At 42.4% G+C, this 27923-nt stretch overlaps 1 protein-coding gene across 1 annotated transcript; it reads right to left on the bottom strand.

Moving 5' to 3' along the window:
* GPR149 (G protein-coupled receptor 149) lies at nt 1–27682 on the bottom strand. The gene is made up of 4 exons (XM_059822936.1): nt 26708–27682; nt 25493–25685; nt 22588–23045; nt 1–573 (listed from the first exon to the last, which is right to left on the bottom strand). Exons 1-4 carry the CDS (start codon nt 27674–27676, stop codon nt 1–3), a joined length of 2193 nt encoding a protein of 730 aa, XP_059678919.1. The 5' UTR covers nt 27677–27682.
* Nucleotides 27683–27923: the final 241 nt, after the last annotated feature.

Raw genomic sequence — 27923 nt, 5'->3', positions numbered from 1 at the left:
TTAATTGCTGTTGCCATCTTCTTCCCGTTTTCTGTATGCTTTATTCAACATTTGTATTTCTTCCTGATAACCACCTCTTTCCATATGCTGCTTTTTACTATTCTGCCGATGAGCTTCGACAGTGTCTGGAATTGATATGTTAATATCGCTGTCAGGATTGTTTGATGGTATGAAGAGGGAGTAGGAGGCAGTTTCCCCTAAATCGCATGAGACAAACCTGTTTTCTTTCCGTGAATAACGTAAGGATGGAGACCTTACCTGTGTGGAGGACTGGCTGATATTACTGATGATTGACACAGTATCCAGGGCCTCTTCATTGTCACAAATTTCAAGTACCTCTAAATGAATTTTAACACTTGTGTCAGCAAACGTATTATGAGACTCCTCTGGGTTTGGCTCGTGACCAACACTTTTAGATCGATATACTTCAATTTTCTTTGACGTGGGTGTTATTTTTTGCCCTTCAGTGCTTACCTCGTATGTAGATAAAGACAGTGTTTTTCCCGTGGGTGCCTGAAGAGATACAGTTCCTTGAAATGCACACAGAGGGATAGCTAAGGCCGTACCTGATCGCTGAAAAGAGAAAGAATGACCATTATCTAATGCTAATTTTTTAAGTTAGAATCCATTATAAATAAGCCAATTATGCTTAGTTTGTTAACTTATTTTACTGTTGTAGACTTTTCCTTGCAGTATTTTAGAAACCTGGTATTTACGAACTTCAAAGAATAGAAAAAAGTGTTTCATAATTGTACATTTTAGTATAAAAAGTGAAGTCCCAAGTGACTGTGACTCAGCTACAGCTTATGGACACACACACTTTATTAGAATAGTCTACACTTAATGTTTCATTGCAGCCTGTCTACGAGACAGCCAGCACTAGCAGGCACCTCTCTAGCGAGTACTCACAGGCACCTCTGAAAGTGTTTTCACTCTGCTTAAGATCAGCTCAGGATACTGATCTCCGAAAGCTTCTCATACAGTGACCAAAAGGAGAGAAATGACACCAGAGGACTGTTCAAAACCAGGACCCTGCGCTGACAACATGTGTCTCCCTTGGGCACCCTGTCTTAATTAGTCTTAACTAATTTAGGTGTCTAAAGTTAGATGGCTCAGCTACCAAGCTGAACTTTCCAAAACACTGGTCAGATATTATTCAAGGAACTTTTTTGTGCATTTTATTTTTATAGTGGAAATAATGTTCACTCAACGGTATCAGCTGGAAATCTGTAACAAGGATTTACCCTGATGGCCAGAGGGCCTATCCAGAACCTTGCTCCTAAACACATTTCACTGTGGTTCTAGAAGCCAATATGGGACATCTTTTCTAGAACAAAGCTGAATTTATCAGTAGAGAAATTTTCCCACGCTTGAAGGCAAAGAAAGAAAATTCAGTTACAGCTATGCAGTACTAAAGGTCATGCTCAAACCAAGAGTTCTTAGAATTGCAATGAAAATAGTGTTTCAGAGGCTGTAAATAAATAAAGGTATTACACAGAGAAATCACTGCAAGTGCCTGTGTGGAGAACTGAGGACATGGCTTGCTCCTACGTGGACTGTGGTAGCTGACTCAGTGGTAGGTTGTTACATACTCCCTTCCGCGGTGCTGGAGGACAGATCCTGAGTGTCTCTCACGCTATAAAGATTCTCATTTTTAACTGTGGAGGTTGTCCATTCAGTGACTCGTGTTGGACAGAGCAAAAGTGATGGCAGAAGTAGACAGACACAGCAAACAAACACCAGACTCAGGTTCTGGAGAATCTCACTGAGGGCTTATATATTGCTCCATCCTCATCTGCTTTGCTACAGTTGGGCTTTGATTGCGTCCTGAGATGGGCAGAGATTACCATTTGAAAACTTGCTCTTACCCACTAAAAAATACTACTAAAATGAACCGCAGCTTTGCCAAAAGCAGACTCCTTAGCAGGCTGTGAAGTGCTGACTTTGGGACAGGGCAGGTCACGAGGAAGGGCTGCACCGGTTTAGAGGGAAATGCACAACACAGAAGACCACTGAAAACAGGGGAAGCTGCAGAATCCAGCTCTGCACCCAGACAGACACTAGGGAGAAGCGTGCACTGAGGGTACTGCAAAGCTGCCAGGAAGCAAGGTGAATCACCCTGTACAGTCTTCTGCGTTGCTGTCGCTATGCTGCTTTCAGGACCTGTTGATGATCTTTTAAATCTACCTCAAATATCTCCAGATCACATTGTTATGTGAACTCCAACCTTACTCTTACTGTGCTGCAGTTCCCTCTCCAGCTAAGGTGCCTCCCCACCTCCCGCTGCTGCTGCCTGGCAGGGCAAATCACCAGCCCAAACCTCATCCTCGCCTGCCCTTCCTCAATACACACACAGACACGTGCGCACAGACCCTCCTCAGTAGCATGTAACTTTCTGGATGATTTGGGCGTAAGAAACAGTATTGCAGCAATCAGCGCATGAGGTGGAAAAGTGACAGACAGCTGATTTATCAGGATGTGTAAGTCTGAGGCATTTAAGGAGTTTGGATAGCACTCACATTTCTTCCTGTCCCTGCAAGGGAGGGCTAAGATGAGAGAGGGAGACAGCTGTCTAGGAGAGCAGGATATGCCTCTTCGTTTGTGAGTGTTGTGATTGATCTACCTGCAACCAAGAGACAAACCACAGAAACCCTGGTCTTCGGAAAGGATCAGTCTTTCCCGGGCAAGTTACAGGGTGATGCCCTGAGCTCACCCTCGGAAACAGAAGCTCCAATATTGTCCTCCTGGGTACTGATCTGTCCTGTGCAAACTGTGTGAATAGACAGAGAGGAAGAAAAGGAGGAGTGGCAGAAAGACCAGGTCTAATAATTGGCAGTATGGAGAAGTGCTAGCATTATTTCAGCACTGAAAGGACCCCTTCCACTTGGACCAGTTCTCTTTGATGTTTCCTTTCTAGTAAAACTGAGAAAGTGAGTAAGAACAGAGGGGTTTAGGATACCAATTGGAAAGGCAAAATTGTTCATAGGGAGCTGGGAAGGGCAATTATTTGCTGGTTATTAAAGGATGCTCTTGTGATGAGACTTTTATTGAATTAGGCACAACGTTACAACTACACAGCTAAATCAAGTGCCACATTACCTCACCTTCACTAAAGAGCTTGAAAAGGAAATTAGGTTTCACCGCGTAGAAAAATCTTGCCAGACTGTGACTTAATGTGGTCCTTCAACAAAGGAATTTGCTTGACAAAGCCTTAGGAGCTGGCTTGCCCTGCTGGAAGGAAATCAAAGTTGTATTAGTCTCCTTAATAGATCTGTCAGAGAAAAATGGTCCTCAAGTGTTCTTCCAATGTGCAGTTACAGAGGCAGTTATCATGCTGTGTCATCGAGCCAGCAAAGGTCCTAGATTGGTGAATGTTAGATGGCGGCAGCTCACTGCCAGCTCCTGGCCGCTGTTTGAGTACAGAGCCACGGCGGCTACAGGGGCTCCCTCAAGTGCAGCTCTCCTAAGGGTAAGCACCAGCAGCGTTGTTTCAAAACAATGACAACGGAGCCTTTTTTCAAAGCAGTTAGGTGTTGGCGCTTACATTTTCTGCAGTAATTATTAATTAGGACACTCCTCCAGGAAAGGAATGATGTGAGAATAACTGTTTTCTCAGCTTGAGGAAGCTCTTGTCCACTCATCTTCCATCCCAGGTGCTTACAAAGGCCACCCAGAGGACAGAGCAATGAATTCAGCTCTGGGGAGGGCGAAGTGGGCAAAGCCTACTGGTTCTAAGCAATGCAGATGGAGGCACAAGGTCAGTGTCTTGGATATTGCAATAGATCGAGCCTGGATACCTAACAATTTTGGTAACACACATTTAGAATTCTGTTTCTGTTGGATGCAAGCCCTATAGCGCTGTTTCCAGTCCCCGGTTAGTTTCTGCAATCAACACTGAAAGTCCTTTGCAGGGTCAGTTAAGAGTGTCTGCATTTCTGGTAGTTAATCAAGCTCAGAGTCTGAAGAACAATCTAAACCAGCACTTATTATACAGAAAGACATCTAAAGAGTATGAAAAAAAAGTTAAATAAGAACTGATTATTTCAGTGCAAGGTTACATTCTACTTAATAAAACACTGCAGATTTGTCAGACTGAACATCAAGAAGATGGAGGATATGTCTGAGGCACCTGGAGGGAGAGTGAGTAATCCTCACTCGCTGGAATGCATACTCCAGTTCTGGAGAATGAGAAATTTTCCAACGACCACAGATTTAGCAGCTCTTTCTGAAAGTCTGTTTTCTGTTGAGAAATCAGTATTTACTTTTAGAAGTGAAAGGGACATACCGAGTCTTCTATGCCACTTCCCAGTCACTAACTAGGAAGCCAGTAAACTACGTCACTTTCCACTAGAAAAAATCCAGTAAAAATATTGTTCAATTACAGATGCCTTCACCTGGTTCTACAAGTAGAGAATCCATTTGCCTCTTTGCAAACGCTCTTTGCACCACAATGCCACGCACCCGTGACTGTGACAGACGCCTGCCTAGTAACGACTGCCCTTGCAGGGAGCAGCTTTCAAATCACAGCTTAAACTCCCCCAGTGCAGCAACTGAGTAGCAAGGACACGGGACTATTCACTGCAAGCTTTGACCAAGTACCCCTGTATGGACAACCCCATTCATCACCAATGCAAAATGCTCAAAGTTTAAAAAAGTCCAACTAATTACTGAAAAAAAGTAAGCAGCATTTATGCGACACTACAGAACTTACTAAGCATAGTTTATTCAAAATTAAATCAAACCCTGGAGTTACATGACAGGGGAAGGCAGAAATAATGCCTGAGGAGAAACCTGAGCCACTGAACTGAAAACTCACCGCTAAGTGCTGAGGGGAACTAGCACTACCGTGGCTGGCCACGGCCACAGCCCCAGGAAGACTTCTGTGCTCCACGCTGGAGGGGAGACACTGCGGTCACAGACGGTGACCATCTCTTGGCAGCCAGAGTACCTGAAAGGACTCTGCACCAGAGCCAGAAAGGGGCTAGCGACTGAGAACTGGATCCAGCCCCTCAGCTCCTCAGCAACGCGCAGGGCACTGAACACCACAGCCAGGCTCCCTCCCGGGTTCAGAGCTGCCACCCGCCTTGGGCTTGCTTTGCAAGCTTCGCTCCAGAGTCAAGCAGCCCAACAGAAAAACGCTACGAATAAAAACACTGTTAGTCTAAAAGAGGGAAGAATGAATTCCTGGTTTTATGTATAGCCAGGTAAAATCAATTATTACTGGAATTACTTTCAGTATAAATTACTATTAATGAGAACAGAATGTGACCCTTATCTTGTCCTTGGTAGCATTAGTAAATACCCATTTTTGCTTCTTATGACACATCCATGGCAATCAATAGGAATCTATCAGCAAACCAGACTACACTGGTATATCCTGTGAAGAAGTATTTTATCTTCCACTCCCATTGTTACCTACAGTTCAGCTTTCTGATTTTAAGCCTTACAATGCAATTGAATTCTAAAGCCATAGGAACAGGAAGCCATTTCAGTAACGCTTAACAGTGGCCTTAAGTTCATCCATCCAAGTTCTGTATCTCATCTCTGCATTATTTTAGTGTGAACAAGAGCATCCACAGTTGTAGAAGGGTTATGATTAATTTTTACTTCAGTGAAAATAGAAGATCTACTGTGGTGTTCCTGAACATCTGCCACCTCACTCTCCACAGCCTGGGCCCAAAATGCTTTTTGAAAGGGTACTGCTCCACTGACCTCTTCCCACAATTTTGCCCACATGCTTGTATTCCTGTATTTTAAAGAAAATCTAGTTTCTAAAAGAAATACACGTATTAAGTCCTCCCACACAATTTATGCTATGTGTTCTCTTTTTAAAGCACTTCTACAAAGATGTTTTTAAGAAGGTACAGAAAACTTACAGCCACTTGTTTCTTGGATCGTCTTCAGAAAGACAACATTTTGATGCTGTTGACAGTGCATGCAGGAATCGGGCACTAGCATAAAGGTAAAGAGCTGTGTGAAATAAAATTAAATCCTATCTTTTCAACTGAAGTGCCATTTTGCAGCTTTTGTGTCTCAGCAGTTTTGCAGCGTATTAGACACACATATATAATTGTAATTACTCCTGAATAAAATGTAGAAATTCTTCTACAACTCCAGTATTGCATTTGTTTTATTGGAATTAGTTATACCGGGATTTGTAGTACTACCACAAAGACATGCCAGAGCTGAAGTGCATTCTTTCTAACTCTCATGCATCCCATACCAGTTTGGCATCCATAGTAACCTCACGGGACAAGGAAGCCTTGCCATCAATGATTCTGATCCTGTGAAGTGAAGACTTGTCTTTCTGAGACTTTACTCACTCTCAACTAGGAGAGGTGAAGGAAGGATCAGACACTTATCTGCTTGGACACAGCAAATATAAAATTAAGTCTCTTCTGGTTCTTACATCCACTTACAGATATTTTTTCCCTGTGTGCACACATGCATAGACACAGGTATTTATCCATTGTACACATGCATATATGTATATAAAATATTTGCCTTTTTACAATTAATTTCTTAATTTCTGGTAGGACTCAAGGAAAGGTTTCAATTTGGAAATGCTCAAATGTTTCAATTAAAAAAACCCTGGCATTCCCCAATCAAAGCTGAAGCCAGCTTTAACTGAATCCCACAAAATATCTGCCAGGTCTCATAAAAGTTGCAGACCAGCACTAAATCTGAGCTATCCCTCTGGAGGACTGTTTTCTGCAGGTTTGCATCATAGAAACAGCAAGTTGATCATTTTCAAAGTTGCTTAATATATATCCAAACGCATTTTGTCACTCGGGAATGCTGCAGGATCACTAATGCTGTGATGTTTGCCATGAGTTCCTCCATCGGGAGCTGGCCCTTCCCTTGCCTAGTTTTACTTTTTGTGGAGAGTGTTTATTTCCATCACGTCCTACCGCAGGGCATACCCTCTGTGCAGCTCCTGCCCGAGATGGCTGGAGGCTATTCTGTCTGTTAGAATCTGGGACAGGGATTTCACTGGAGGACTACATGTACCAGTACATGCATTTTTAACAAGCAAAGACAAAAAACTACAATGAAATAAATCACAAATGTACTTGTTCCTTAAGGAGTGCTCATGCATTCTGAACAGAGAAATCTCTGCATAATTGATAAAGCACATCCTTTCATTATTAAATTAAATCATCCACCTTCCAGATTTCACAGAAGACAGAAAGTTGTTGTTGCTATGAGGCAAACCTTCCTCATAATCATTGTGGTTTAAGACCGGGCTCCCCTGTCCTGTTCCGGCTGCCTGAGCAGAGTTTGAGACGGATTCACCGTGGGAAAGCTACTGTCACACAGGGGAGAACTGAGCCCCTGCGGAGGACGTAATGAGCCCCACAGCGGCTGGGCAACGGGACCTGCCAGAAAGGTTTCAATTTGGAAATGTTCAAAGCAGTGAGAAAGGGCCCACCAGGAGCCATCTGACTTACAGTTTTTAAATGATCCTACCATTTATGGAACCTAGAAACTCCGCAGCCTTCCCTGAACAGAAAATAAGTTTTTGATCCCTATGGCTTTTTTGAGGGGGAAGGGATGGAAAGGGAAAGCTAACTTTTACAGAATCTGTTATTGTAACTCTCCTTGCAAACTGGCAGAAACCAAGAAAAACCCCCTTTTCTATCTGGTTTGCCATGAAATAGTTATACTTACATGAAATATTAATAAAGGGGTATTAAGCTGCAAGTACACTTGAAGAAAATATTCATTTCATCACTTGCCAAAGCAGAGCCTCGTTCTGCATGCTGGTAAGTGCCTCCCAAGGGTGTATGGCATTCCCTCTGCTTCTCTTTAGCGTCTGCAGGAGTTATGAGCAATTTGCAGAGCTGGGCGCTTATAGGAAGTCAGGAATGTACGACCGCAATCAACTTTGAATACGGTTTCTGATGTATTTACATGTGATGTTCAAAATAATTTAAAACTCTAGTTTACAAGTGATCAAGAATTTATTCTGCTAGACGAAGCCTAGAAAATTCTTTAAGGCTAACATTTTAGTATTTCAAGTAGCAAACATTTCTACATACTTTTTGCATTTTATATTAAGTGTAACAGGATTCATCCTGTTACAAGGATCTTAAACTCAGCGGTCCCAGTTCTCCAGTGCTTAGCCCCTGCAGAAACCATCGTCCTGTCTGGATAAGCATACACTTCCCAGGATTTCCTGGTAATTTTTTGTTTCAGGGAGCAAATGACTGCACAGCAGGGAAAGGAAAGCACGAACAGCTCCATTCTCCAAACATGGTTATCAACTTGTACTTCATCTCCTGAGAACAAAGCTGACTCTGTTCTAGAAGTGGATCCTTAGCTAGGTAATGCTTGTTAGCAACTGAAATTGAAGATAACCTGTTCAGAGCTACATGACCTGAACGGTGGCTCACGCAGCCCACAGCTCAGTTTGATTTTAAAGACAATAAATTGCTGTTGCAATATGGTAAAGGCCAGTGGAGAAAAAAAAGGTTAACTGGGGGAAGAAAGGAAATGCCTAAGAGCCTGGAATTCCTGTGTGATCAAGGGGAAGGAGAAAATTTGTTTGGAGGATACTCCAGCGCACCTAAGTGAGGAGCTATCCTCCCTGACTATGCAAGAAGGCTGCGTACTCAGACATTTAAAGTCTGAACTAGTTGCCCAGAAATGGTTGCCTAGTGCCATCAGAGATGTCTTAGAGGATTCAAGATATCCTCAAAAAAGTTTCAAATATAACAGAGGACTAATGGGAGACCTACAGCCTCCTGAAGCAGCAGCTGGGGACCTTGGGACACCCCAAGGCATGTCAACTCATTATACAGGCCTGTGTCTGGGCAATGGACTCAAGCACAAGGTATTTTGTAGACTCTGCCTCACGATTCCTCATTTTCAAATGTTGTGAATCGCGGGCCCTGGAATAATAAGGTAGGTGTAACGTTAGTGTTTCAGTGAAGCAGAGATCATATTAGAGTGTCTATCTCGTCTCTGGAAAAGGTAGGAGAGCTCTGATGTGAGGTCCCAGAAGGGAGAGCGACTCTCCCAAGCCTGCTGAATGGCAGCGGTAGAGCCAAGAACCGACGGCAGGTTTCGCTGTGTCCCAGTCCAATGCCACTCCCACTGGGCCATGCCGCCTTCCCAAACAGAAATATCAGCCATCCAAATAAAGCTCTAATGAGTTTGCATTCCTAATTACTTTGGAGGAATATAACTCTAGTTGAAAAGTTCTATTTTTAGAATGTTTCCAGTAAGGATCCCAACATTTCTTTCCAGAGACAATGTGTTTTCTGTTTATTTTAAAACAGAGGCTTAGTCTTCCACTTCCCTAAAAATAAAAATTGGCTGCAGTAAAATTGCAATGATTTGCCCTTTGAGAAGCTGACTGCAGTAAACTTAGAGCTAATCGGGTATGACAAGAATATCAAGCTCACCCCAGATAACCTGAAAACCGGTATTTGTCACTGGCCTGCCCGACGTGGACAGACCTTTACGTGGAGCAAATTAGTAACAGAAAGTGCAACAGAGGCATCCAAGGTAAGAATACTTGTACCTACGTACCAGAACTTCGGTACTCGGTTGTCTGGGGCTGAAGTGAATGAGCTCAACAGAAAGCCCTTTAATATTCCACAAATAATGCACATGGCACCTTTAGTGACCTCCTGCAGTATGGGTGCAGCACGGACAGAAGCTCAGAAGTCGCCTGGCTTGAAGGCCGTTCAGATGAGTCCATGGCTCTCCTTACTGCTGGGCTTCATGGGAGTCATCTGCCATGAGCTTCAGTTTCTCCGTTGTCTGTAATCGCTGGTGTCCTACAGCAGTCTAGATGCTCTGCAGCTACTCATGCTAAAATTGTTAAAAACAATCTGTATTTTAATGTAAAGATTTGCTGTTTCAAATCTATTATGTTTAAATAAGTCTTCCTCACAGACAGAATAGCTGATTTTACAAGAAACAACTCTTCAGTATGCAAACTGGCTTTGCATGATGGGATTCCCTGAAATGTCTGGCTTTCACTGAATTTTTTGCCTTACAGACACCTATCTCATATCCTACACTGATCTTTCAAAAATAACTGGGAAAATGGGAGTGCCTGTTTGATTTGTATGTTTGTTATTTTTAGTAAGATTTTTATAACAAGTACAGACTTGGTCTTATGTAATTCTGTGCATTTGTTCTCACAACACAGTGTGAGATATTTATAAAGATTTCTAATAATTTATTTGCACTTTCAGGTAAAAAAGGGTGTGCAGAATGAAAAATTCAGCATTAATTATTTGCATGAAGATAAATATTTGGGGTGCGCTTGAGAAACAGAGCTATTATTCAAAATCTACACTAGAGGAATTGTGAAGTCATGCACCTGGAAGTATAAAAATGCCAGCACTGTGGCTACCTGGGTAAATTAATTCTGGCTCTTGTATTTCTATCTGTGCGGTGTTCTCACACGGTACAGTGAATGTCGGCAACAACTGACCACGCAATTGAAGGCTAAGGTCATGGTCTATGTGTACACCTATGTTCATACAGAGAGACAGGCGGAGAAGCTACCTGAGCTTTTAAAAGCAGAATGAGGCTAGCACCTTGCTCCTAGCTGTAGAGAGAGCTCCATCCCTGCACCTCCACTGCACAGTATCAATCAGTCTCAAGTAATAAGGGTTTTTTCAACTGGACCACAATTAAAGCAGTGTTAGTGTGCACAGAACTGACATTCCCTGCTTTAGAAAGGTGCAACTCTGCAACCTGCATATCACACTCTAAAGAACATGGCTTTTGCACAGATACATATATCTGCCAAAGCTTTCCAGCCATGAATGTTTGAAAATGACTTCTTATAGTCTTGACTGACAAGGCTAATCGCTGCAGAAGGTTGGCACTGCAGAAGAGAGAAGAGGTCTATTGGGCAGCATGTGGTGGGTACAGAAATCAGAGCTTGGGATGTCTGGTCCAGCTCTCTCCATCATGTTGCTACCAGGAAGTAGTCACTCTTTGCACAGGAGATGATCTGCTGACATTCATTCTCTTTTTTGTAACAGCTGCAAAACGGGGCCTCAACCTTTTCACCAGACTTGGTGAAGTTTATTTGATGTGTGTACTGCCCATCCTGAAAAAAGTTCTAAGTTCATTTGCAAGCATCATACTAACAGGCTTTCTGCTGAACTGCAGGTATTCAGAAGTTAAACTGAAATGGTGTTTTTGCTTACTATGAAAATATAATGCAGAAAAATATGCTGAAGAACAGCACAAGCCTTTAAGAAATGGAGAATGTATCAGCCTACAACGTAATGGCTTTATTGGAAGGTGTCTAAATTGCACTGCTTTTGTAACTCCTATTCCATTAAGTGGCATTAGAGCCAAAGTACAGGGATCCCTTGGTCAGTGTAATACTGATTTTGTTTGTAGCATTGTCTGTTCTCTCAGAGAAAGAACACTGGTATCAATCAGTGGCAGCTTTTTGCAGGATTGATTCCTGTAAGAGCCTCTGATACACAGTGTCATTGGTCAGCTCCACAAGGCTTATTTATCCTCATTACTCCTCCACAGTCCAGTTTTTTATTTCTTTTCTCTAGTTCCGTGTATGCATGTATACTAGCATTCATAAAAACCTGCTTAAGCAACACATCGGAAAGCTGATGCTTATTTATCTGAACCAGACAGAATAAACAGCAGCCATAGGAAACCAGCTGCTTCACACTGGGATGCCAGCATGAGGCAAGAGCTATAGGATCTTGCGTATATTCAGCCTTGCCCTCCCGGGCAAATGTTTCTACTCTCAGTATTTCTCCTGTTCGTGCAACTCAACAGAGTGCCAACTGAAGTTTAACTGCAAGCAGAGAAGTTAGAAGATGATGGTGAAATGCTACATTGATTTGCCAACCAAGGGACCACCACCTGCAGGAAGACACCAGATGAGAACATCACAACAGACGAGCATGGGTACGGTTGTATAGGCCAGTGGAAAGCAAACACAACCTTCAAGTCCATTCATAACTCAGCTTCTGTGCTGTGCCTGGTGTTTACTGGAATGTTTACAACTTTCCCGGAGTGACAAAGATCCTATGTATTTATCACTGCTAAAAAAACTTCAAACTGCAGACATACAGAGATACAGCGCTGACTCCTAAGTGAAATAACTTACACAGCCTCCCCCTCTTTCTCTTTGCAGGGTACATAAACAGGTTCTATACAGAGAGTCTCTTGAAAGAGTTTGCTTGAGGCAACCCATAGATGAGGTATCAAGTCAAAGAAAAAAAAAAAATCAGAAAGCCTGTAGCATATTGCAAGCCTGGGAGATTTCTATTGCCGGAAGGCACTTAAGTATAGGTAAAGAAATACATGACATATTTACACTCAATCTCTTTAGGAAAGGGAGATACACTGGTATTTTATGAGATGTTAAAGGTATCTTTCAAACATGCAGCTGAGCAAGAGTTAGAAATGACAAGTACCATTTTTTTCCCTCCCTCTCAATTATAGCTAGCCTATATAGGTATTAAATAAAACCCGCTGCCTCATTCTCCTTTCATGCCACTTTTATTCCAGAGAAATCACTTTGATGGAGTAACTCTTTACTCACAGAACAGACGATGAGAAGACAACCAGCTACGGCATCATTACTATCACTCCAAGGTAGTGCTATCTTCCAAGTAGCACATAGCTTCAAAAGAAAATCAAAGGCATCATATATATTGTCTGGCACCCTACTCTTCAAAAAGCTAAATCAAAGTAATTCATACCTTTCTCACTGCTTATTTAAGGTCTGAAAATGACAGAATATAAAATACTGCTTTCACAATACAAATTAAAACAGGCAGCCTTCTGCAAGTATCACGTGTTGCTCAGAGGATGGACTTCTTGTCCCTTGTTTCCCTGAATCACTTCAGGCAAGTGAGCAGTGCAGACCAGCTGGCATGCACTGTCCCTCCTCTCAGCGGACAGCACTGAACAATATTCAGTCCTGCTAAGAGTTACCTTCCCCTGAAGTACTGGAGTGGTTGCTGGCATCAGACATATGAAATGCCAGCAGTTTTTCAAATGAAAGCTTCATGCAGACTGTGACAAAGCCCCACTAAATATAATGGAAGATTTACCTAACTAAAAGTTGGGATGTTTGGACTTGGAGTGCTTTGGATCAGACCCACTGTTGACTAACTTAGTGAAAACTTCAGTAAAACATGGTTGGATTTTTTTCACCATTTTGATACAGTTTGAGTTGCTAAAGGTAATCTACCCACATCTGCTTCTGACCTTCCAACTTCCAAAGGCAACCCCAATTTATTATCTGAGGCAAGAGGTTAGTTTATTAGGGGGAGCTGTACTTTTTAACGCTAGTCCAATATCACGCCTCTGCTTGCTAACGTGCAGTCGGCAGGTCAGCCTGCAACTCTCACCCCTCGTACAGTGTGTGAAGAGGCTGTCAGTGAGGACCACCTCTACAGTAACTGCAGGACTGTGTGTTTAACTGTGAAATCCTTATGCCCTTATCTCACTATGTGAATCAGATAACTTTAAAATCAGCAAAATCATATTCACAAGGATCCAGTTGCATGTGTTATTGGCAGGGTTTAAATTTCAAACCACAGAGTCCTCAATGCTGGCCAATTTCCATTCAGCTGAAACTAACTATCTTTTGTCAAGGTGGCTGTCCAGGTTTCAGCCAACCACACAGGTCTCCACATTTTAATTCTTAATCACAGTGCAGCTGAGTGATTTGGTCATACCAGAGCACCAGACACTATTTCCAGCTGTATCTGACCTAACACTGAGAGGAGACCAGCAGTCCTAGATCCTTACTCCATTAACTTTGCATTAGAGATGCAAAGCCTTTCACTGGATCCTTCAAGCAAGATGGAAATCATCACACAAAATTCAGTAAGATTTCAGCAAGTCTTTTGCCTCAGAGGTTTGTGTTACTGATAAGAAGTGGTATGCACACTGGGCCAATCTGCCCAACGTACACTGTAAGTCTGGGGGTAGCAAATTAGGAAATTTAACATTTCTTTGTAACTGAGAGAATAGCATATATGACCATCAGCACGATGACTATAACCATTTAACACCTCTGAACACCTCCTGCTATAGAAGCAAAACTGGGAGGAAATGTACAAGATGGCTTTGTAAGACAGAAACATAAGGGGACACATTTCCAGGGCACGGCGTGTGGTTCAGCCTCTTGACTTCCATTAGTGTTAATGGGAAAAAGACAGCTATGTCCCTACCCTCAGCCCAAGAGGATATTTTTGCCTGTAAGCACTGTGATTTAGTACACAGTACTTCACCCAGTATTCCCACCTCTGCCTTCACTTCATCAGCACAGCCACTGCCATGTACTAGCTTTGCAGCACGACAAGATTTACAGAAGCTTCACTTTTGCGCTCATTTTCCCCGGGTTGAAACAGAGGCAAAGCTACAGCTTTTAGGTGAAAGGGCTGAGTACATTTACTGCAAAGTGCTAAAGAAAGGAAGAAAAAAGTGGACATGACATGCAGGAAGGTACATCAGTCCAAAGTCTTTTAATATGTAAACCAGTATTAAAGAAATATATGTCCTCATTAATGTGCTTTACACTTATTATGCCGTGTTGCTCCTTCCACCTGCTTCTCAGTCACCGGGAGCCATGCTGTAATGTTCCCCTTCAGCTGCCATCGGGTTTTGTTCTGCTGAAACGAATGTACTGCCACTTGCAGTACTCCTACAGTGCAGCAATGTATCAGGCTCTGGCTATGAAAATAAAAGTAAACTAGAAGAAAGGCCAAACACAAGCCAAGGAAATTGTTGCATTTCTTTAGGACTGTGACACAGTAAGGATAAAAGCATTTACAAAAGGAGTTCCAAGGATGGATTTACTGCAGTAGCCTAAGGGAGCAGCTGTCTCTTCCCTTTCCTTCCTAGCACCTCCTCTTGTACATGTCCTCTCTCCTACACAGAAAGGCTCTACCAGCCCCCCCCCCCGCCCCCCCCCCCCATCCCCATCCCAGCTCCAGCTGCTCTTCAGTGCCAGCACTGAAGTCTTGGCAGGGAAACTCCCAACATCTGCCTCAGGCTCAGCCTCATCTGATCAGACATTTCTTCCTACTCCACCCAATGGACTGCCAGTCGATACGACAGAAAAAGTAACAAGCAAACATTGCATCTCTACTGACTTTTTGTGGCACTGGTGTTGCGCTCCTTCCAGAAAGTGAAGACAAAACTGTCTCTAACCAGGCAACTGGCAGGCAAAGGATCTGCTGTCATTCAGAGCCATATCAAACTTTCGTTCTGCTGGATATTAATAACTGTGCTGTGACCGGAGATCGCAGCCAGCAGCAGCTCGTAGTACCACTGGCCTATATGTGTATTTTGCCCCAACTTGACTTGTGGGAAGCTCAGTAGAGTTTATCCAGATGATGTGCAGGACAGAGCTAAATTCCACTTCCCCTCTATATTCTCAAGAGGATTCAGTACTGGCCAAGCAAGCAGACTCCCATCTCCAGCTCAGTCCAGGGTTCCTTCCCCTGGGCCCTCCCAGCATGGGAACCAGCAGATTAATGAGCAGAGAAGAGGAGAACTGGGCACTGCAGAGTGCCTGCTACTTCACACATCGTCTTCCTCCCTGGCAGAGGGAACGTATTAGAGACACTGCAGTTCCACGAGCCTAGACCTCCAGTTTTAGTACCTCACAGTGTTTATATTACATGCATCTGGGTTGCGGAAGAAACCAGTAGATTGTCAGCAGCATAAAGCCGCAGGAGTAGAGGAGCTGCCTGTGGAACTCAACCCACTACATAAACTCCTAATGTAACCCAATTTTTTTAAGACCAGAACTAGGATCAACTCTCAGTGAGAGCAGCAGTGTCTATGATCAGGCAAGGGACCAACTCATTTCCATGAGATTAGGTCAATTCTTTTTGATGGCAGCCTGCAAAAAACTGCAGAGAACTTTAAAGTATTGCCAGTACAGGCAGAACTTATAGCAGATGTATTGCAAAATAATCAGAGGTTTTGTTGGTAAGTAGAAGGGAAAACAGCCTGCAAGTATGGGTGTTTCTGGAAATAAAAACCAGAACGCTTCATACCGTGCTCTTGCGGTAACTTTTTTTTGCGGTCTGTTAAAAGCTTGAAAAGCAGCCGCTGTACAGTCACTGGAACTGGCTAATAGCACAAGACTGGGTGAGGAACTGAAATAAATTAGCGAACGCTGAAAAAAAATAATAATGGTATACAGTAAATTAGACACTCCTCAAAAAAGAAGGCTAAAAAAAGAAGATGGATCTTTTTTGAATTGTATTGCATTTGACCAGCACTATTTCAGTGGCTTTGGAGAGTGCTTTTTGTCAGAGCAGACATACAGCCCTTTCACTCTAAACTACATTCACGCACATGACTGAACTTTCTCTTTCCTGTCCTGCTTTTCTCTGTTTTTACCCGAGTTCTGAGTAAACAGAAGCACAAAACTAATAGCTGCAAGATCTCATCACCAGTTCTCCGCTAATACAACTTGCAAGGTAACGGAGAGCTGGCGCAGTCCCTGCTGCCCTCTCAGAAGGAATGTGCCGACCAAGCGCACTGCATGGAACGCAGCTGCACTGCATCTCCCGAGCAGCAGCAGCATAGTTTTAATGTTATCAGATCAATGTATTTCTACCTCCAGATCATTACAGATACCTACAAAAACAGCGCAACTAATTAAGCAGCTTAATATAAACCAACATGCACGCACACACACACACACACAAAAATTTCTTTAAACAATGTCAATTTTATAAAACAATGCCAGTAAAAATCTCACTCACTGCTATGAACTCTGGAATTCGACATGGCCTTAAGGTGATCTGCAGCAGAAGTATACATCCTAACTATGTTTCCTTACATAAACAACACTAAATAATAGGGTCTACAGAGAAAGCGGAATTTATTTCAAGTTAACAGTATACCTTTTAATGCTTCGTGGCTTTTTTTAACATGAGTGCCACGTCTCTGTGTTTCAGACAGGTCCCTCAAAGAAAACACAAGCATGGATGCGTCCTCTTTTGTGGCAGAAGCCCTCCTTGCCTTTCCCTTCCCTTCATACCCATCCCTCTACTGAAATGGTGATCAGACCATGCTGCACAGCCCGCTCTGATTCTTGTCACTGCCACTTCGGCCAACAGCTTCCTCAAGCCAGGCTGTCTCCCAGGTAATTTGTGCCATTTGAAGGGCTGAAGTAGTAGGTGTGACCTTGTAAAGGATAAAACTGCTGCCACGGGTACACTGAGCAGGACCTGCGCTGGGTTTGTTTCTGGACCACAGCATGCTCAGACTGTACTGTTCTCCAGTATGTCACTCCTTTTCCTCCTGAGCCTTCTCAAAGAAACTTTGGGTAATTATTCTTTCATGAAACGATGCTTGTTCAAGACTGTTTTTATTTGCACACTACACCTCATCTCCCTTTTCTCTCTCCTCTCCTGTTCCATCTCAAAGTGGCTGTGAGAATGATTAATAAAAAGACATGACAACAGGCCCTGAGAAACATGGTGACACGCAGCCCATTTCTGCTGACCTGTACAGTACAGGAGAATGCCGTGGCCAGCACCGGGCGAAGACTGAGGCAGTTGCTTGGTGCTTCATCTGCATAGCAGAATCAATGCTGACGCACTGATGGAAGCAGTAGAATTATATTGTAAAGGGTTTACTTGTCCTGCTGGTAAGAAATACTTGTCCTCTGTGAAAAATTTGTATGCCTGGCTAGCTGCTGTTTGGGGATCAGGATGAGATTATTGCACCTTTCTGTCCCTGACCAAAATGTTCTGGTTTATTGCACTTGGCAAAGCAGTTTTCACTCCAAATGGGACACCCGTCAGCTACAGCAATACACATCATATTACTCATTCAGCAACAGCAATTCTCACAATGATTTCTTCAGTACCTGGCTGAAGTTGACTGTAGTTCTCCCAACTGTAACTTCAATCAGCATGGTACTTTCTAGATTTGATTACTGCCACGCTCTCCATTTTGCTGCAGAACTGCAAATTGTTTGGTTGTGTGAAAGGAGCACAGAGGCACAACAACAGGAGGGGGAACACCAATAACAGCATCAGGGAAATGGAGCACCCTGGCTCAGCTCTCACAGGGCTATCATGGGAGCTCTTAATTTCAAAAGCTTTCAAACCAGGTAGTACAACAGAAATGATAAAAAATTATAATGTGAGAAAAATCTATTCTAATTTTCTAAAAGACAACTCACTGTCCATTCTTCAACAAGTATGTGCAGAAGGACCGAGATTATGTTTTCCTCAAGTTCTTATGCCGAGCATCTATGCCTTTGCTACGGGAAAATTCAGCATGTAAGGACACATTCACCACATCACTTAACAGCTAAGCTGAAAATCCGTGTGTAATTACTATTCTTCCTCCTACTGTAAGTTATTACAAGTTCTGCTTATTGAAATGAAAGCTGGAAGTACTCTAATAAGAACATCTATATTTATTTCTGTGATCAAGCATTTATAGTCTGAAAGTACTGAAGATGAGGAACTTTTACCCTATTAGGATAATCATCCATTTCTTTGTAAGGTTTGGTACCTTCTCCCCAGTTAGATAGCTTAATTGAGAAATCAAGCAGAAGTATATGGCCAATAAATGCTAGGGAAAGATTCCTTTTTTAACAAAGGTGAGAAATGGACAGTGATGAGGAGAAAGTGACTTTTCTTAGCTTTAGGGACTTTCAGACAGGATAAATAAAAGGGATGGCTTTCAACTTATTTAATGTTTGTCCCAAATTGATCTTTCATCCAACATACATCTGAGAAATGCATTAAAGTTATTTTTACAATGCTTGCTGGAGTTTCATATTCTGCCCTTTTTCAGCAGCAAAGCAAATGTCAGCGCTGTGAAGCTCTGGAAGCTTGTGCTGAATGTCAGAAACACTGAGATCTGTAACTTAGAAGCCTTGAACTTTTAGACCATAGGACCCTTAATGCCTGGCAACTGCACACTGGGTTGTAACTTGGAAACGGTCAGAAAAAGGTGAATTGGGATTCCTTGTAATGCAAGTAGTGAAGAAGTATGTCTAAAAGTCACATATAAAGCCCCAGGGCAAATAAAGCCATCCACATGAAGTCACTGCCAGCCGCTTCTCAAAGAGATGCCCGTACCTGCTGTAATGGAAGTCATAGGTCTGGCAATTTGAAATGGCAGCCACAGGAGATGGGAAAAGGAATTTTTAAATTTTTTTTTTTTTAAACACCGTCTGGAAACTACTACAAGGAGAGCCACAGTTAACGATGAACCTAGTGATATACTGACTTTATTAACCAAACTATACATGGCACACAAGGGGTTAGCAAGAACTAGTAGATTAAAACCAGGCTGAGTCATCATTTACTTTTGCCCACAAACACAGTAGTTCATCACTGCACATTGCAACAGAGTGAATATTTGCTTTTTCATGAAAGGGATGATCAATCAGATCTGAAATATCAAACAAATTCCTACTTTGACTCGATTTATAAAATTGTGTTTATCAGAGGGAGAGGGGATCTTATTTAGATATAAAATACATTTTATACATCTTACCTATGTATGTGCCAAAGGTCCAGAGCGAGTTGATCTAGCTTTGAAGTCAGCCCTGCTTGGAGCAGGAGGTTGGATTAGGTGACTTCCAGAGGTCCTTTTCCAACCTAAAGCCTTCTGCAGCTCCTGTCTTGTGGACTTCACATAGGCTCTAACCCCACTCCTGCCGACAGTAACGCCAAATGTCTACTGAATTCCACAGTGCACACTCAAACCCTCAGAGTTTAGTTAACACTCAGCCAGGCAGACTGGCTTTGGCTTTTGACTTCATCATGCCCCAAATTCCTGCCTCCTGCATCACCTTGGGGTTGCGGTGGGAGGAAGGACTGGGGTTCTAGGCATCAGCAGGTATCAGGATTCAAATAAACAAGGAGAGACTGTACTGACTGTGGAGTTCACTGAAGTGATATGTTGGAAAGATTAACAGAAGCGGCGGTTCTGCAGGAAATGCTAGAAAAGCATGACAGTCTCACTTAGCCCACTCAGAACGTGCTCTGGAAGACAGGGTTCTCGCAACCCAGGCAAGGTCAAGTCCTTCCCTCCCATTCGGACCTTAAAATTCAACTTCCCTAATGCAACTTTCCCCTTCCAACCATTGGCAGAATAGCTTGGGAAAAACCACGCCTTCCAGGAAAATTATTGGCTGGCTTCCATTGGCCTTGAATAGGGCATAAACATGCAACTGCATCACCTGGAAACGTGTTCTCAGATTTACAGAGACTTCTGCTTATTTCAGTGGAGACGCTTAAACCCCTATGACAGGCGACTGATACTTTAGTTTGTGTGACCACTGAAGGACAGTGGGAGAATAACTGCTTCCCGATGACACAGGAAACAGCTTTCCCCAAATATAAAATCATCCTCCTGAGCATTTAAGTTTTCAAGTAGGTTTTTGTTCATTCCTCAGAAGAGAGATACACACTCTTGTTTTCTCTCAATGTCACAATCCTAGAGACAAACTGAAGATACACTTTTCCTATGGCCAATGTGAACTTCTCAGTGTGCAAATACAGCAGAAGAAAACAGTAATTTTGCCACATACTACAAAAGCTCCTGAAATTTAATCAAATAAAATGAAAACTTAACCTCAAATTGTATTACTATTTATTACTCAAATGGTAATAAAATATTTTTTAAACTACTTCATGTTTTTGCATGTATTTCCTGCTTGCTCATGCATGATAAATCAAAAGCTGATACTGGCTCCTTTTGGATTCCACCAGGGGAAACTTACAAAGGTGAGCAGGCAGAACTAACATTTTAAGTTGTCTCAGGGTCAATTTGCAGCAGCAATATGAACCTGTGACTGTATCACATATAAAACATGAAAGCTGTACTTACATGTACACAGAACTGCCCTGGTTTATCTTGAAAATGGGTATACATCTGTGCTGCCAGAAGACCATCATATACACTATTTATGCGACCAAAATTGTGTACTGGAGCATAAATGCCATAGCATGGGAAATGTGCACAGAGAGGAAGGTAACTGCATGATACAGTATTACCTCTTTTCACTCCTTAGGCCACTCTGAGACGCTTTTTAGAGTCCAGTATGTGATGAAAGCAGCACGTAAATTCCACAGGGATAAACAGCTGTTGCTCCTTTCAATTTCCACTACAGATATGCAGGCTCGCCTGGGGCCTCATGCCAGTGTTTGGCCTTTGGTTCATAATAATGAATTTTTAGGAGACAGAAAATCGTCATACTCGTTGCCTGCTTAACAGACAGTTGACAAGGAATGGCTAATAATCTTTCCCTTCTTTCATTAAGACCATTCAACCTGCAGTAGTTGTCGTGACATTTTGCCCCTTAAACAAACACTGATTATAGAAAATAAAAGTAAAGCTTGGCAGTTCTCCTTTAAGCCCATGTTCTTACATGAGATAATAGCTGTCCTTTTGCTGGATCCAATTGCAGTCTGCAAATGGCAGTTTTGGGCAATTCTCTCTCACAACTCTTTAGTGCTAATCGCAACTCTAGTCAGAAGCCAGTACAGACCCTCCCAGTACAGGCACTAACAACGAGGTTTGTCATGGCAGAACCAAAAGACCTCCAAGCTGAGGAAATCAGTGACCCTGCTGTTCTTGATATGCCACTATCAGCATGGCAAGGAACAGGCAAATGAAGACTCTGCACTTGGAACAGACCATAAGCCTGCAATCTGGTAACTGAAAGCAAACCCCAACTTTTGTGGCAATGGTGGTACATTCAACAGGACACACCTTTAGGTGAAAGTGTCACATAGCAAGATGGGAGCTCTCTCTATTAATTTCAGACTGTATGTCCTTAAAGGCTGTGGTTTTTGATACTCCTCCCAACCTGTGAAAAGCTCTGTTGGATTCAATACAGTGCACAGCAAATGTGAGAGAGCAGAATCAGAACCTCTGTGCAAAGAACTACACAAGCTGAGGTTACAGACACCTTTAACAAGTCTTTCAATTTCAAGTGCTAATGCATTATGACTCCACCTTCACTTTTCTCTCAGAGCTCCTGAAAACTAATACATTTCTCAGAATTTCTTCTTCCCAATAACTGTCCACAATCTAAAGGAAAGGGATGAACAATATAATATTTGGAATCTTTTTGTTGGAATCTATTAGGAATCTTTGTGCCCAGATTGAAATCTGCATTTATCTGTGGACTTATCATTCCTGTTTGGTTTTGCAGTTCTCTTTTTTCCCCTACCCAAAATGTAAGCATGACAAAAAGAAGTCACCAGATGCTTGGAAATACTCTTGAAAATGTAATCTTTTGGAGAGAAAATTCCTATTCATTAAGATGAATTAACACAATTCATAATGAATTCTTACCATATACTGATCAGGCAGGTGCACACAAAACAGTAATAATAATTAAAACCTGATAATTAAGAAGACAAGCAAGAAATTACTGCAGGATCAGAATCTGCAAATAGGTGTGTGGTTACTAAAGTATACAATGCCAAGTATGATTTACTAAAAGTAACTACACTACCAATAGGACTAATAGTAATTTCAATGTAAGTAAAAAACTATTCTTGTTTTTTTGCAAGGTAATTCTTATGATCAGAAAAAAATAAGGGCAAATTCGTATTTTACCTGCCGAGGGGTCCTCTCTGACTTACTCCTGCACCATTCCCAGTCTGTGAGTTCAGGTTTACGGCTTTCCTCATGAGACAACCTCCTCTCTGGTCCTTCAGAAAAAGCCGACTTATCGAAGTTCCTGACCTCTTCTCCTGTAAAGGTCCCCAGCTCGTCAGGAAGGCGGCGGTCGGTGCCGCTCTCCTGGCCAGGGTCTCGCCGGGCCTCGGGTCCCGCCGGGGCGCCCCGGGAGCTGTCCGCCGGGGCCGTGGTGCTGAACGCCGTATGCCCAGAGCAGGGCGGGTCGCCGCTTCCTCGCCGAGGTTCTTGGGGGTTATCGCAGTCGTAGCTCACCAGGTTGCTAGAAGACGTAGATTTACCATCGCCGTCGTGGTGGTGGCGGTTTTCATGGGATATTTTGTAGATTCCATAACCTTGCTGGAATGACAGGTTGAATTCAAAACCCCTACGTTTGGCTAAGCAGAAAGGAGAGAAATGTCACGTGAAAAGAGCCAAAACCAAGAAGAAAAATGAGATTACAGACACAATGAAAATGACATTCTAAAGCACGGAATAAATTATTTAACTACTGCTAGAAACAGACAATTTTCTATCCATAAAAAGAATGAATTGTTGAGAAGAGACTTCTCAGATAGTATGTTATTATACTGCCGCCTTCATGACTTCAGAAATTATACATTCCAAAGTTAATGGATCCCCAGAAACTGGCAGATTATTTGCCATTTTCAAAAACACATGATACATGATGTTTTATGGGATACACACAGGAAGAAAATATTTAAATTCTGTAATACTTTTTTTCACAGCCTGTTTCAGCTATATTCCCAAACGTGAAAAATTGTACAAAATGGTAAAACATTTCTGAGACTCTATAACTAACCTTCAATATCAAGTCAAGCAAGAAAAACAGAATTCTACAATAAAAAAATAAATATTTGAAGTATTTACACAATGACATTTTTGTATATTCTCCAGTCTAAATTCAGTGCGCCAACTAACCTTACACAGTAATTGAACAATTAAATAAAAATTCTCAATCATTATTTATACACTTTCATCTTCCTCCTAACACAAATCACCTGAGATTCTTCATCCTCCCCTTTTCATCTTCCATTATGTAGTAACTGAAGAAGTGCCTTTTATCTAACTAATGAAATCATCTTCCCACCAAACCTCCATGCTAAATTATAAAATAAAAGGTATGAGGATACAGTTATACAGCCTCTATTTCTACTCAACAATTTGTGTGCTTACTAGATCATATATAATTATGGGTGAAATTCTGACCTTTGCAGTCATGGCATTAAAACTTGAGAATAGTATTTAGCTCTTAACTTTTGCAGTTTGACTAGATGATTCTTGTAGGTCCCTTCCAACCGAACTATTCTATTCTATTCTATTCTATTCTATTCTATTCTATTCTATAACTTTCTGAATAAAACTTGCCAGCACTTTCAATTCCCCTTGGACTGGGCCTCAAGGGACAACTGTACCGAACTCTAGCACTGCAACTCTCACTTCCGAAAGAGTAATGCCTAAATCTATCATTTTATATACAACTGTAATTGCAGCATTATAAATAGGAAATTGAAATTATTCTTCTATTAAAGTTATTCTTGATAATAATCATGATCATAAACAAAAAAATCAGCTACTGCTCTATCTTCCCTCCTCGTAGGCTTCCTTACTGATATTTTTAACAGAACGTATTTATTATATGTTAACAGAGATCTAACAGATACAGATATATTTAAGATCCTGTGGCAGATTTCTATCCTTCAACCTTTCCATAATAACCTACTGCTGAACAGCTGAATTTTTCTTAAATTCGTACATTTTCAGTTGTCCCAGAAAGGAAACATGTATGAAGATATGTGCAGACTACTGGAAACATATTTTCATTTGTAATTGGAAATGCAGTATATGTATCTGTGCGGATGTATCTGTGCGGATACATGAACATTGGAGATCAAGGTATTTCCTAAGTAACTGTGGCCAGGAAATTTACAGGAAAGCACAATGCAGTCTTTTAGCCACAAATATGACAATGTTATTCATGTTCGCAGAAGCCTAAATGTGTTTTTCACTAGAGATAAGTTCATGGAGTGAGTGACAGCTGTACTTCTTTTGTCTTCTGTTTCTCTCACTGAGTATTACCACATGATCAAGTTCTTTATGAAAAGAACAAAAGTCGTGTAACTGCAGGAGACAGGCTGTGGCAGAGTCAACGTGTGCAGGGATTCCTCCAGCTAGTTCTACATGGAGGCCCAGGGAAAAACAGGGCTTTAGAAGATTCCAAGAAGGTTACCAGTGAAGGTCTGGCATCCTCTGTTACACCAAGGTAAACTTTATAAACATGCAGGGAAATATTTTCAGGCAAAAACTGTGTAGGAGTTCCTCAGCTTTCAACGAGCGGCATGAACACAGATACAGGCCCCTCCCATAAATCACCTCCTTTGCTATTTGCTTATTGGTGTCGCTGTGATTTCTGGTTAGTAGCTACAGTGCAGGTGTACAAACAATAGCTCCTCTCCTTAGAATTTGCTCGCAATTAGCACCTTCCCCCCCCCCCCCCCCCCCAAACTTTTTAGCAGATGTCAGATTTTGGTAGATACATCTTTCCCAGGGTAGGAGAGGAGAGCAAAATTAGGATTCAGAGTCCATCAGACCCTGCTAAAAGATCTGACAGTGACTTGGGAAAATCAGGCAAGCTTCTGTGCCTCAGCATCCACTATTTCCATCCAGCTGTCTTGCATTAATTCTGTGAGTCTCATATGTTATTCTGAATAATGTCTATGTAATTCAGGTAAATGATTCCAAGGAGTACAAAGTACTGTTACTAACTTCCTATCCTCTTTACTACAAGATACATCCCAGCTGCGTGTCACCCTTCCATACTTACTTTTGAGCTCTTCTGAAGACACTGCATACGAATTCCTCCTGCAATTAATGATGCAGCCACAGGGCAGGTGGATCCAGTGTTCTGACAGGACAAATACTGGGGTGACTGTGGCAGCCAGCAAAGTCAGCAGGAAGCTAAGTGTCTCAAACGAAAGGCTTTGAAAACCAGTGATGTGCTGGACAACCATTTGTATCTGAAAGGCAGAGCATTTTGAAATTTAAATCACTTCAGGCACATGAGATACTTCCAGGAATAAACATCTCACTATGAATATGACACAACTAAAAGGCACAGGTTGTCATTAACGTTTGCTGAGCCTAACAATTTTGTTTCTAATAGAGAGTGGAGAAAACACACTGAGAGAGGCTCTCCTCATTCTGCATTTCTCAGAAAAACCCTTGCTTAAGCTAAATATAGATGCCTGAGCACTATTAAATCAAGCAACTCACAATCCAAGCAACTTAGAAGAGACTGCCAGCTCAGTCTCTCCTGCATGGTACTGAGGAGCTCCTGATGGGGAACAGGAGGGAGAACTTAGCACCGCACAGGGCTGGGCTGCAGATGCTCTGTAATGCCTCTTTCCCTTGAGAGAAGCTCAGGTGCTGAGTCTATACACAGCCCAGGGACAGGGGTAACATTGCCCCAGACCCATGTTCCGTGTTCTCAACAGACCCCTTTCTAATTATACACGAACGTACCTGTTCCCAAATATACAGGTGCACGCGCATGGACAGCACTCCCTCCCACCCTCCACCCCCCCACTGCTACAGAGATTACAAAAATGCAAGCGAACCTCATTTTTCTAACAAACTCCTATTTTTTAACCAGTCTGGCAAAGGACGTGACTCACAGCTGTGAGGAGGGGTGGAAGAGCTAGCATAGTACAATTCACAGACCCCATAACGCTGAACAAATGCTTGTCAGACAGCTGGCAATACAAAAGGGTGGACCTTATTCATCCCTGTATTCAGGTGATACAAATGATGTGATGACAGAGTAACATACTGATGCATCAGACTCTGCTAAACCTGCTGAAAGCCACTTGAATTCATGGAGTGACACAGATCTGCATAAAAGGACTTTTGCTGGCACAAACTATACTATAAGGAACAATTGCAATGGCTGCTGTTCATCTGATTCAATACATGGCACACCAACTCACATCCCATTTAAATGTAAGAAAACATTAGAAAGTAAAGCAATCTGACAATTTACCATCATTGGAAGCCAGAGAATGACTTTTGTCAATGCAAGAATCAGCGAGAATCGTTTCTGGGCAAAGCCCACCGTGAAGCTCCTGCTCTGTATGCTGTTCAGGCAACGGGGCTCAAGTGCACCACTCCCAGCCACACCTTTCCTAAAAACTGCCTCCGAGCTTGGACATGTGTTTTGGAAATGCTTCAGGGTTTTATCCACAGGGTCCACCGGTGACAGAGATGGGGTAGCAGTACTGCATCCTGCAGGTGTCCCAGGGGTGATGTAGCCTCGAGAGATTTCCTGGTAATCAGTGTGTAATAGCTGTTGCTCATCTGAGCACAACAGCTGGTAAGTTAGAGGAACAGACAGCACTGTGAGGAGGCAAAAGCACAGCGAGTAGACAACGAATAAAAACAAGATGTAGGAACTGGCACAGTCAGTGAAGCAACCCCAGGAGGTGGGGATGTACTTGCCCCAACCACAGAGAGGCAAAATGCAGATCAGCAGACTGACAATCCAAATGGTAAGAATGGCCCATACCATGCTCACGCGTCGCTCAGAAGTGCTGCAGCTCATTGTCTCAGTTTTGTTGACGGTGTAGAAGTTGTAAGAAACTATAAGAGACCCTTTCAGGTTGCCAGAAATGCCCTGGAATAAATATATAAGTGCTGAGGTGGTGCACAGAGGCTGGGGGACGACATCACTTGACCACTGGGTGAGCATGAAAATAATCACTGGCACAACGCTGATCAGATCATCTATTGACAAAGAGGTCACAACCATTGAAACTGTGGTTTTGTTTTGCATTTTCAGCAGGGAAACTAGTGAATAAATGCTGCCCAGAAGTGCTGTGAATGCAATGATAAAAGTCAAGCAGAATAGAAAGACATTCAAAGTTCTCTGCTCGCTAGGGTTATCCATAATGCTATGATTTTCAGCAAAGAAGCTCGTCCCATTGACTGACAAATTACTAGGCGTTACCGACATTGTCCTTGGCAAATATTTTTCTTTGCCTTCTCACTGACTCTGCAAGTTTTCACTAGCTGAAACCAGAACTGTTAGCTCCACATCACAAGTTTCTTTGTTTTCCTAGACTCTCTTTTGTGGCATCTGATGAAGAAATATTCAGGTGAAAGCACCCTTGATAACCAGAACAACTCATGCTCTCGAAAAATCACACAACGATGAAGTATCAAAGGTGCCGAAATAAATGCAATTCTTCATAATCCTTTCA

Source organism: Gavia stellata, chromosome 11, assembly GCF_030936135.1.
Source record: "Gavia stellata isolate bGavSte3 chromosome 11, bGavSte3.hap2, whole genome shotgun sequence".
Classification (NCBI taxonomy): Eukaryota; Metazoa; Chordata; class Aves; order Gaviiformes; family Gaviidae; genus Gavia; species Gavia stellata.
The sequence above is the reverse complement of the archived record's forward strand: the minus strand, read 5'-3'. Positions and strand labels throughout refer to the sequence as shown.

Excerpts from the sequence above, each read along its gene's own strand:
- GPR149 (XM_059822936.1), bottom strand. The coding sequence starts at position 27,676 with ATGTCGGTAACGCCTAGTAATTTGTCAGTCAATGGGACGAGCTTCTTT. Across the intron at positions 25,686-26,707 it reads TTCTCTGGCTTCCAATGATG|ATACAAATGGTTGTCCAGCA; the intron begins GTAAATTGTCAG and ends TCTGCCTTTCAG. Across the intron at positions 23,046-25,492 it reads GTCTTCAGAAGAGCTCAAAA|CCAAACGTAGGGGTTTTGAA; the intron begins GTAAGTATGGAA and ends CTTTCTGCTTAG.